General features: G+C 37.5%; 1 protein-coding gene across 1 annotated transcript; it reads right to left on the bottom strand.

Moving 5' to 3' along the window:
- Positions 1-1,071: 1,071 nt before the first annotated feature.
- LOC128317620 (C-type mannose receptor 2-like) lies at positions 1,072-4,810 on the bottom strand. Its single transcript, XM_053230721.1, has 4 exons — positions 4,436-4,810; positions 3,262-3,603; positions 1,327-1,421; positions 1,072-1,179 (listed from the first exon to the last, which is right to left on the bottom strand). Exons 1-4 carry the CDS (start codon positions 4,761-4,763, stop codon positions 1,072-1,074), a joined length of 873 nt encoding a protein of 290 aa, XP_053086696.1. The 5' UTR covers positions 4,764-4,810.
- Between the last annotated feature and the right edge of the window lie 5,473 nt (positions 4,811-10,283).

Raw genomic sequence — 10,283 nt, forward strand, 5'->3', positions numbered from 1 at the left:
TACAATGTTAGGAGAAGCGCATTGTGACTATTTGAATGCATTTTCTTGGCAAATAGAAAGTAGCACTGTTCTCCAGTGTTGGATTAACATTTAAAACAAAACTTCACACTGGACTCTACAGCTATAAAAACAAAGAGTCCTGTTTTACATAGGAAAAGAAGTGTTACCTAAGACCAGAATTCAGTGCCACCGGTCTAAATGTCACAGAAAGAGTTTCTTATTACACAAAGTATTATTACAGTGTAAAGCAAGTCTGCAAATTAAATACCAAATTAAACTGTATCATCAGTACAAAACTGTACAAATTTAACAATACAATAAAGCCATATTGCACTGCTTCGGTCTAACCATTATATATAACACCTTTCTAAATTCCACCCTTTGCTCTGTTTGTTGCTGATATGAGGACAGTTTTGAAGTGACGTGATGATGATGATGATGATGATGTGTTTTTATGGATGAATATAAAACACCTGCACTGTATTAATAGTAGCAGACCAAAATAAGCTTAATTTTATAATGGTTACAAAATAGTGACAAAAGGTTTCTATTTAAAATTGTTTATTGATGATATTAATGTATATCCTTAATGCCTTAGGTGCAGAGAATAGAAACAAAATGCAAGGAATAACTACATATTTAGAACTGCAGAGTTAGAAGAAGAAAATTACAGTAATAGTGGCAAGTGCATTATATCTGACTGTTAAAAGTACACACAGTGTATTTACAGGTTCTATTACATTCTCTATCATATCTATAGGAATTATTCTTTACTACGACACACTGATGCATTAAACCCGGTATTTGAACACGCCCTCTTTGACTTTTTCCTTTGATTATCTCCAGTGGCCACGTGCAGCAAAAGCTGAACATATTAAATATTAAATATTTGAAAACCGACTTTAAAATTAAGGTGGCAAAGTCAAAGTGGGCGTGTTACAAATAGAGCAATAAAACAATATTATTATTCCTCTACTTCTGGTTAATCTTGTCCTCTGACTTCCCCTACTGATCAAAGCTTAAATGTTGTAGGTTTGAAATCTACTTGACTTGAAGGTGAGCATTTAGACGTTACAGATCATCCTTTTTTTTCTTGTGGAAGATGTTTCCATCTGGCTGCACCTTCCAGGTCACTGTGATGTTCTCCAACATGCCATTTTCCTCCAGTTTCTGCTTGATCTGAAGAACAGAATCAGGATTTAATTACTCAATATCATTCCTGAATAATAACACATTTTTATTACCATCATACACTTCCTACACTAATCACTCATTAGCCGTAAGCACCATAACTGCGTCTGTATTTCTACTAATCCTGCGACTCACCTGCTCAAAAATGGACGACTGCACAGCAGGATCAGACACACTCCCATCAGACTTCACCTGCAGTCTCATGATCTGCTGTTCCCTCACTGGTGGAACTGTGGAACACACACACACACTTTAGATGATTAAAACGCCACTTGCTGTCCCTGTATATACACTATATTACCAAAAGTATTCGGTCACCCATCCAAATGATCAGAATCAGGTGTCCTAATCACTTGGCCTGGCCACAGGTGTATAAAATCAAGCACTTAGGCATGCAGACTGTTTTTACAAACATTTGTGAAAGAATGGGCCACTCTCAGGAGCTCAGTGAATTCCAGCGTGGAACTGTCATAGGATGCCACCTGTGCAACAAATCCACTCGCTCCTAAATATTCCACAGTCAACTGTCAGCTTTATCATAACAAAACGGAAGAGTTTGGGAACAACAGCAACTCAGCCACGAAGTGGTAGGCCACGTAAACTGAGGGAGAGGGGTCAGCGGATGCTGAAGCGCATAGTGCAAAGAGGTCGTCGACTTTCTTCACAGTCAATTGCTACAGAGCTCCAAACTTCATGTGACCTTCAGATTAGCCCAAGTACAGTACGCAGAGAGCTTCATGGAATGGGTTTCCATGGCCGAGCAGCTGCATCCAAGCCACACATCACCAAGTGCAATGCAAAGCGTCGGATGCAGTGGTGTAAAGCGCCGCCACTGGACTCTAGAGCAGTGGAGACGCGTTCTCTGGAGTGATGAATCACGCTTTTCCATCTGGCAATCTGATGGACGAGTCTGGGTTTGGAGGTTGCCAGGAGAACGGTACATTTCGGACTGCATTGTGCCGAGTGTGAAATTTGGTGGAGGAGGAATTATGGTGTGGGGTTGTTTTTCAGGAGTTGGGCTTGGCCCCTTAGTTCCAGTGAAAGGAACTTTGAATGCTTCAGGATACCAAAACATTTTGGACAATTCCATGCTCCCAGTTTGGAGCGGGCCCCTTCCTCTTCCAACATGACTGTGCACCAGTGCACAAAGCAAGGTCCATAAAGACATGGATGACAGAGTCTGGTGTGGATGAACTTGACTGGCCTGCACAGAGTCCTGACCTGAACCTGATAGAACACCTTTGGGATGAATTAGAGCGGAGACTGAGAGCCAGGCCTTCTCGACCAACATCAGTGTGTGACCTCACCAATGCGCTTTTGGAAGAATGGTCAAAAATTCCTATAAACACACTCCTCGACCTTGTGGACAGCCTTCCCAGAAGAGTTGAAGCTGTAATAGCTGCAAAAGGTGGACCGACATCATATTGAACCCTATGGGTTAGGAATGGGATGGCACTTAAGTTCATATGTGAGTCAAGGCAGGTGACCGAATACTTTTGGTAATATAGTGTATATGTATATATATATATATATATATATATATATGATATATATAGATAGATAGATAGATAGATAGATAGATAGATAGATAGATCAATGATTTTGTAAATATTGGGTCTAAATTTTAACCTTATCTCATCCCTTTCTCATGAGATGTGCGCTCCTTATGCTATGTTCAAATTAGTGGTCAATCAGTATATTTTTTTTAGTGGCTGATGCTGATCTTCACTGAGTAAAGAGGCTGATGGCTGATATGATGATGATTCTTTCCCCAGATTCCGTAGAACAATATATTAACAAATGAAAATACAATACACTTGTTTAACTTTTGAACATTTATGCCAAATAATCACTGAAGATATATAACACACTTTGTTTAAATATATAATTTAGTATTAGAACTTAAAGTTGTAATAAAAAATGACCTTCTACTCCAGCCTGATACTGTTTCCATAGAGCTCGATGGTGCTGCTATAAATGGTCATCTCTAAGTGAGTCGTGTTGCTCTACATCAGCTCTAAAACAGGCCTACAGCAGAGTAAGAATATCGAGACAAAACAAACGACTCACTGGTGTGACAGAAGAAATAGTACTGGTTGGTGCAGGGTACGTCATTGAACAGTCCGTTATAAACCACTGCACAGTTCTCAATTCCTCCGTAATTATCCGGTTGTCCAGGAGCCCATGGGAGGTTTGAAGCGTTGGTCCCATCTGACCACTTCCACAAGTCTCTGTATAACCCAATCCAGGAATCACCCTGGCGATTCCTCACCTGCGTAATCAAGTCATTATCTGAGCTGTTAAGAGAGCTGGCCAAGTCTGTGTGATGTGTTCGGCAGTAAGCCTGAGCGTCAGGCCAGGTCAGGCGAGGACTAGAGATGCCGATGAACCTGTCAGAGCCACTGAAACTAGCTGTGAAATGGCAAAATAATAAAAAAATTAAAAAAACAAAAAACAAACAAACCAAAAACCCACCATAAAATTATGCTAGTCACATATTTACACACAGCACGCACACACACATACAATATACAGTATACAGTGTGTTTACAGTATTGTGCAAAAGTCTATTTTTTTCAGGACAAACTTTGTTATAGATGTTTATTTTCCGGCTTCTACATTATTGATTCAGTACAAAAACATTTTAGATTCCAAACATTAGTTTTCCAGCACAAAATGAAATGTTACAGAAAAATGTTTGTATGTCAGTAAAGAAAGCAGCAGATTCCATAAGAGACACTTTTCAGATAAAAACATAATGAAGGCTGCTGGGTTTCGCTGCAGAAATAAGAAGCGAGTCGACAGTCAAAGTCTCCAGAAGAACTGTGGCTGCTTCTGCAAGATGCTCAGTAACACTTCCAGCTCATTTCCTTATAAAACTGCACACACTGCACCTCAGATACTGCTTTATTTAAAGCGAAGGATCGTCACATTAAATATTGACTTTGTTTCATTTATTACTGTTTACTGCTCTTTATAGGATTTTATTTAAATGTAGAAACATTTAATTTCATTATTTTTGAAGGCATCTTTGCTCTACAGCATTTCTTTGCATGTGACTAAGACTTTTGCACAGAACTGTATGTATATATATATGTATGTATAGATCAAGCACAAGAATGAGTAAAGTTTATTTGCTTGCATGTTAAAGGCAAACTGTAGGAAAAGCTAAGACTGCCAAATATTATTGCAAACTATCCTTCAAAACAAAACTAAGCTAATCGAAATCAGGATATTGACTCACCATTGTAACATATGAAGGGTCTTAGCTCTGCACATGGTGTATCCCCCCAGTACCCGTATATACTCATTATTATACCACATGATTCTTTCCCAACATAATTATTAGGCTCTCCAGGTTTCCAGTTCGCAAAAGTGACATTCTTCAGTGGGAGGTCGTTTAAGGACCAGCGCCAATTATTGATATCGCTGTACAATCCGATCCAGGCAGATGTTGCCAGACCTTTGTTTGCTCCTTCTTTCTTCAATCTTAACCAGTCAGTATCACTTAGGATCGTTGCCAGGTCGGTGTACATCACCCTGCAGTAATTCTGTGCAACGGACCATGACATCGGTACCTTAATCAGGTGATATTTATGAGGGACAGTTCGCAGGATGGATACAGTGACCATGACCAGACCTGTTGGTGATATACACATTAAACATACACTGGTAGATAATTAAATATATACATTACTAAGAGCTAAATGAAAGTAATCTGTGAATCATAAGCAAATTCTGCAGTTCAGCCTGATGCTCCAGTACTGTTTTACTGCACACAACAAATAGAATTTTTTTTTAAATAAATAAATAAATAAAATATTTTCTTTAATTGTGCCTCCTTGTTTGCTTTCCTCGCTTCCTAGCTCCTCCCACTGAGGCCATGAGGAAAGGATACAAGAAAAGGAAACAAGTACAGGAGGAATCGAGGGAAAACATGTTTGCCAAATGAGTCCTTCTCACTCACTGAAGCATCTTCACTTACTGACGACTTGTTTTTTGGGGAAAGTTGAAGTATTTATCATGTGCGCTTAAAGTTATTTAAAAAAATCTTACTGAAGAAAAAAAGCACCAGTGTATTTTCATGCCTCCAATATTCTCTCTATTTAATTCCTCTGAGTGATTTACTTGCTATATTAGTATGTATGTATATACAAAATATATATATATTATTTTGGGTTCACTGAAATAATTTCAAATACTGATAATTACAAATAACTTTACATATAACAAACAACTTACTGAATGAAATATATTATGTACAAGTCTGTTTTGCGAGTGTTTCCCAAAAGCCTTCGTTATCAGAGAATTAATGAGCCACTTGTCAGTAGTTCTTTGTTGGCTATATTTATAGTGGAATCAACAATTTACAGCAGAAATGACTTTTGTTTGGAAAAGCTACACTGTGTTCAGTCAGATTTAAGAGAAACTGTAATGTATAATTTACATACATATATTAGGTTATGCATTTGTTCCGCTAAATGTAATTTTAACAAAAATCTAAACCTTTTGTGAGGCAAGCAACAAGCAGAATAGTTACAAACCTTAACACATGCATGTGAAGTATTGCAGTATTATTAATCACTGTTCAGTTTCCACAGAGTTTTAATACACTATTGTTATTATTGGAAGTATTCTAGTTGGTAGTAATATTTGTGAATCTCCTGTCTTTATCTCTTTGTGGTGAGGAAATTATGAAATGTTGCATGACTAAAATAAGATATATATAAATATCTAAACATGTGCAGAAGATAAAACAGGAGAAAGTGAGAATTTGATTGATAAAGAGCTGAGTAATATAAAGTTATTTTTATAAATTGATTTTATTGTCAGAGACTTATGTGATAATTAAACATATTTTATATTTTTAATTCACACTGTAATAAAATTTTGTATTGTATTTTATATTAAATATTTATTTAATATTTATATATTTTAATTTTGCATTTATATTTTGTATATTTTTATATTTACAAACTATTGTGATATATTGTGTATTCATTATCTAATAATTACTTTAGTTGTTTTAGGAATTCAATACATTTTAGCAAAATCTAACAAATAAATAAAAACTCATACATAAAAAACATGGAATATTAATTTATTGAATATTGAGTTTATTGAATATTTACCCTTGAGTAGCAAAAAGTTGATTATACTCTTACCAGTGAAACAGAGGAGAAGATAAAAATTCAGCTTCATGACGAATGGGTAGCTGTGGAGTCACAAAAAATTCAAAATAATATATTCACACTAAAAGCATAAAAGTACCAAAATAAAAAGTCTTTCATTTATGCAACTTTAATGATGCAACAACTTTAATGATGCAACATTATACTGATTACACACGAAGGAAATCAGCAGGTTACTGAAGCAATAAATGCTGTAAATCTGTTGGATACTCTCAAAAATTCAATAATTATTTTAATTTTATTTAATTTAGGTTATTTCTCTCTGTGATGTTGGCTGTCAAGCAGCTCACTGTGTCTTCACATTTACGGCACTAAACACCATATAACTCTGCAGCAGATTCGTTCTTATGTAACACTGTATAACTAACATTTACAATGCATTTACAATATTATTTATTTACAAAATTATGTATTATTACTACATATATCTTTCAGACACAGAATGAAATTTTGGTAAGTTCAGTAATAAATTATTTATAATCAGATTCCCAGGAGTATGCCATTACTGCCATTTTTAAGTTAAGAATAAGCATCGCACAATAAAACATACCTGTAACATGGAAAATCTGAAGGCTGGTGTTTCTTCAGTAGCTCCGCTTTAGATTGTCACTGCTTGCACACAACTTTCTAAAAAGTTTCTCGGTTTACTTCACCTGTCCTCTTGTTAAACACGGAGAAATTATGACGCGTGACGCAGACTGATTTCCATACTGATTTCCATATCTCCATATAGGACAAGCGCATTGTGACTATTTGAATGCATTTTCTTGGCAAATAAAAAGTAGCACTGTTCTCCAGTGTTGGAATAATGTGTAAAACAAACCGTCACACTGGACTCTACAACTATAAAAACAAAGTGTCCTGTTTTACATAGGGAAAGAAATGTCACCTAAAACCAGCAATCAGTGTCACCGGTCTAAATGTCACGATGCAGAAAAAATATCTTATTACACAGTTGAGGGTAAAACAAATCTGAAAATTAAATCCATGAATAAATCCCAATATCAGTGCAATACTGTATAACTTAACAATACAAAAAAGCCACATTGCACTTGGTTTAAAAACGAATTACTTTACAAGATGCACTAAAATGACATTATGTTATAGAAATAAAATAGGGTTTTTAAATATAATCCTGGAAGACTGTGACACGGCCCTTTACAGTGATTTCATGCACATAATAAGTTTCTCTAAGTGCGTCTGCCAAATGCTAAACGCCATAATCTCATCAACACACCCTTCCTAAGGTTAATCAAGGGGTGACAGTGTGTGTTAGATCATCATTTCACACTGTGATCTACATTTCTACTGCTAAATATTCCATACTGCAACACAGTTCCAGTGCTAGTATTTCCATAATATTGTGTACATCATCATAGTTCCTGGCATGCAGTCGATCCCATAATCATCAGCTCCTGACAAAGCTGCAAATGTCCAGCAGTCAGAGTGTAAATGCTGAGAATTGGAGTCAGCACTTCTGTAGCTCAGCTAGTGTAGCTGTTCCTCAGATGTTGGCATGAAGCAGGTGATTAAGGGATTCATCCCAACTAAGCATGGTGTTTTAGCCAAATTATAAAAACAACTTACAGGCAAGTGGTTTTTGTTGTACAGACCAAACTCGTTACAGTTCAGAAGTCTGATAGATCCAAGATACAACAAATTCAATGCCTGTTAAAGCCACACAAAATCAGAGACCATGGTTCATGTTGATGTGATTTCATCTAGAATTCCTGCAGATTTTTCAGATGCACTTTCATGCTGGGAATCTCCCATTCTCCCACATCCCAAAGGTCTTTTACTGGATTCAGATCAGGTGACTGGGAAAGCCACTGAAGAACACTGAATTCATAAAACCAGCTTGAGATGACTTTTGCTTTGTGACATGGTGCAGTATCATGCTGGAAGTAGCCATTAGAAGATGGAGAAATTGTGGCCATGAAGGGATGAACAACAATTCTCTAATAGGCTGTGGCATTCAAGCGATGACTGATTGGTATTAACGGGCCCAAAATATGCCAAGAAGACATTCTCCACACCAGTACACCACCTCCACCAGCCTGGACTGTTCACAGAAGGCAGGTGGGGCCATGGATTCATGCTGTTGGTGCCAAATTCTGACTCTACCATCTGTGAGCTTCAGCAGAAATTCGAGATTCATCAGACCAGGCTACGTTTCTTCAGTCTTCAAATGTGCAGTTTCGCCCTCTCTGGTTACATCCTGATTTCACTGTGCAGTAACTATGCATCATCCTATAACATTACTCTCTAATAACCAATACCAGTTTAAGTGTAAGCTAAAATAAACAAGCGGTGGACATGTTTCATATTTAAACAGAAGCCACACACCTGAGCTTGAGCACTCCTATGCAGCGCTCAGTGATCGACCTCGTCCATGAGTACACATAGTTTTATTGCCTTTCCTACTCCGTCCAGGGTGTCATGACACACGACCACTTCTTTAAAGGGTAGCCACTGTCACCAAGCATTAGGACAGAAAGCCGTCCCTCCTCACACAGTCTTGCCAGTGCTGTCTCCTTCAAGATGCGTGCATACCACCACGCCACCAAATCAATTCATTTCATGTCTGCATCACACACAACCTGAACATTAATTGAATGGAAGCCTTTCCTGTTTACAAAAATGGTACTCATTATTGATGGTGCCTGGATGCGGTCATGAGTAGCATCAATACAGCCAAAAATACCAGGTATGCCAGAGTCTCTGCGAAATCTCTCCTGGGTGTGTGTGGCCTCCTCCTCAGTGCGTAGATGAACATATTGGTGAGCCTGATCTTGAAGGGCCAGAGAAACTCGTTGTATTGCCCCGCATGCTGAACTTCTGCTTACATTCACCATATCAGTGACTGTATTTTGGGAAGATCCACTGGCATAAAATCGAAAGGGAAATTAGCACCTGCAGCGCTGGGGACAGCTTTCCGTTCCTATCTGTTAGATACTGCAACTGCGGTGATAACTCATCAATTAATTCCAACAATTCAGCAATTATATGTACATCAAGAACTTCAATAAGTTCTTGATGTACATATATATCCAGAGGACTGGTGCCATTTCTCATTACTCCTTCATGCCTGAAAGCCCGCTGATCATGTAGCCTGTATATTAGACGTGCCATTGTACCGACGTTTTTATTTTCAACTTGGAAACTAGTCAAGACTTTTCACTTTACACCTACCTTTGACTAGGCATAAGATTTACTCTCAGATGTAGCACTACACCTGGATGGTGCAACAAGTACTAATTCTATTTAGGACTTAAAGCGCATTTTATGTTCAGTCTAGCTTTACAACCGGGTGTACGTCCAGCTGGGGGAACTCATTTTAGGTAACAAGCAACCTGTAAGGCCACCTGCCTTACAACTTCCCCTGAACACCCACCCCATACCACCACCACCCCAAAAAATTACTCATTTATTTAATTCAGGATTATATACAACTTATGGTTGATGTTTGTAACTAATACTTTTATGGCACAACTATCAAACAAACATAGGCGTCACATATTCCAGCTATCTTTGACCATGTTTGGGAATTCTTTACAGTCTGTGATGTTTCACTTTATAGTATAGCAGTAGGTGCAGTTGCTAATCACTGCTCCAGGAAACATTTCTACTTTATGCACAGCTGTTACAGTAAATAAATTATGATTGTTTGGAAAAGCTACACTGAAAAAAAAGGCAATATGTGTTCGGTCAGATTTAAGAGAAACTGTAACGTGTAGTTTACAGAAAAATATTTAGTTACTCTTTAAAACATGATTTCACTGCTTACAATAAATGTAATTTAAACAAATATCTAATTTATTACCATGAATTATGAATGAGCGTGATCCGTTGGCCTTGTTTCCATTCCTGAGTGCATGTGTCTGTATGGAGCTCCAGGGC

Source organism: Pangasianodon hypophthalmus, chromosome 28, assembly GCF_027358585.1.
Source record: "Pangasianodon hypophthalmus isolate fPanHyp1 chromosome 28, fPanHyp1.pri, whole genome shotgun sequence".
NCBI classification, from domain to species: Eukaryota; Metazoa; Chordata; class Actinopteri; order Siluriformes; family Pangasiidae; genus Pangasianodon; species Pangasianodon hypophthalmus.

Coding starts and splice junctions, on each gene's coding strand:
- LOC128317620 (XM_053230721.1), bottom strand. CDS start 4,763: ATGTCATGGTCCGTTGCACAGAATTACTGCAGGGTGATGTACACCGAC. Junction 1,422..3,261: donor CTATTTCTTCTGTCACACCA/GTGAGTCGTTTG, acceptor TGTGTTCCACAG/TTCCACCAGTGAGGGAACAG. Junction 1,180..1,326: donor AGTCGTCCATTTTTGAGCAG/GTGAGTCGCAGG, acceptor TCTGTTCTTCAG/ATCAAGCAGAAACTGGAGGA.